General features: G+C 34.9%; 1 protein-coding gene across 1 annotated transcript in view; it reads right to left on the reverse strand.

Moving 5' to 3' along the window:
* LOC107645168 (basic helix-loop-helix protein A-like) overlaps nt 1-614 on the reverse strand; it is a 7413-nt gene that overhangs the window by 3921 nt on the left and 2878 nt on the right. The window contains exon 6 of the mRNA XM_016349133.2: nt 37-322. Within this exon, the coding sequence (XP_016204619.1) occupies nt 37-322 (286 nt within the window). The remainder of the gene's footprint in view (nt 1-36; nt 323-614) is intronic.

Below are 614 nucleotides of genomic sequence, written 5' to 3' on the forward strand. Positions count from 1 at the left end.
AACAAGCACTATATCTAAGATTATATATCTATTTACCTAGTGAAGCTGCTGATTCTGGTGGAAGCAGCTCCAACCCGGCTGAGTTCAGCCGATTGGAGCCATCATCCGGCGATCCGGCTCGGCTACCGTCCTCTGCCACGACCGGCTCCTTAAGCTTGCTTTGTGGGAGGGTTGCTGTTTCTGAATCCAATAATAATTGAGCTTCTTCTGTAATGGGATTGGAGGCAGAGTTTTCAGATAGGGCATGCTTTGGTTGGGGACGGTGGTGATCTCCTATGAAGAAGCTCTTTACATGTTTGATTACGTTGATGTCTTCTTTTACCTAATAATAAGGAACCATACCCATTTAATTGGCTATTTATATAAAGATATATTTAATTAAAAGTAATAACTAAAATATAAGTAGTATTATATTAAACTATTTAACGATTTTTAATTACTATAATTATGTATATAAGAAAAAAATTTGAAAATTAACATTACAGTAATTTTTTTTTTATTTGAGACTGCCAAAATTTAGAAAGATATGTGACTCGAACTCGCGACTTCTTAATTGAATATAGGGAGTCTATGCCATTTGAACTATAACTCATTAGCAATATTACAGTAATATT

Source organism: Arachis ipaensis, chromosome B06, assembly GCF_000816755.2.
Source record: "Arachis ipaensis cultivar K30076 chromosome B06, Araip1.1, whole genome shotgun sequence".
In the NCBI taxonomy this organism is placed as follows: Eukaryota; Viridiplantae; Streptophyta; class Magnoliopsida; order Fabales; family Fabaceae; genus Arachis; species Arachis ipaensis.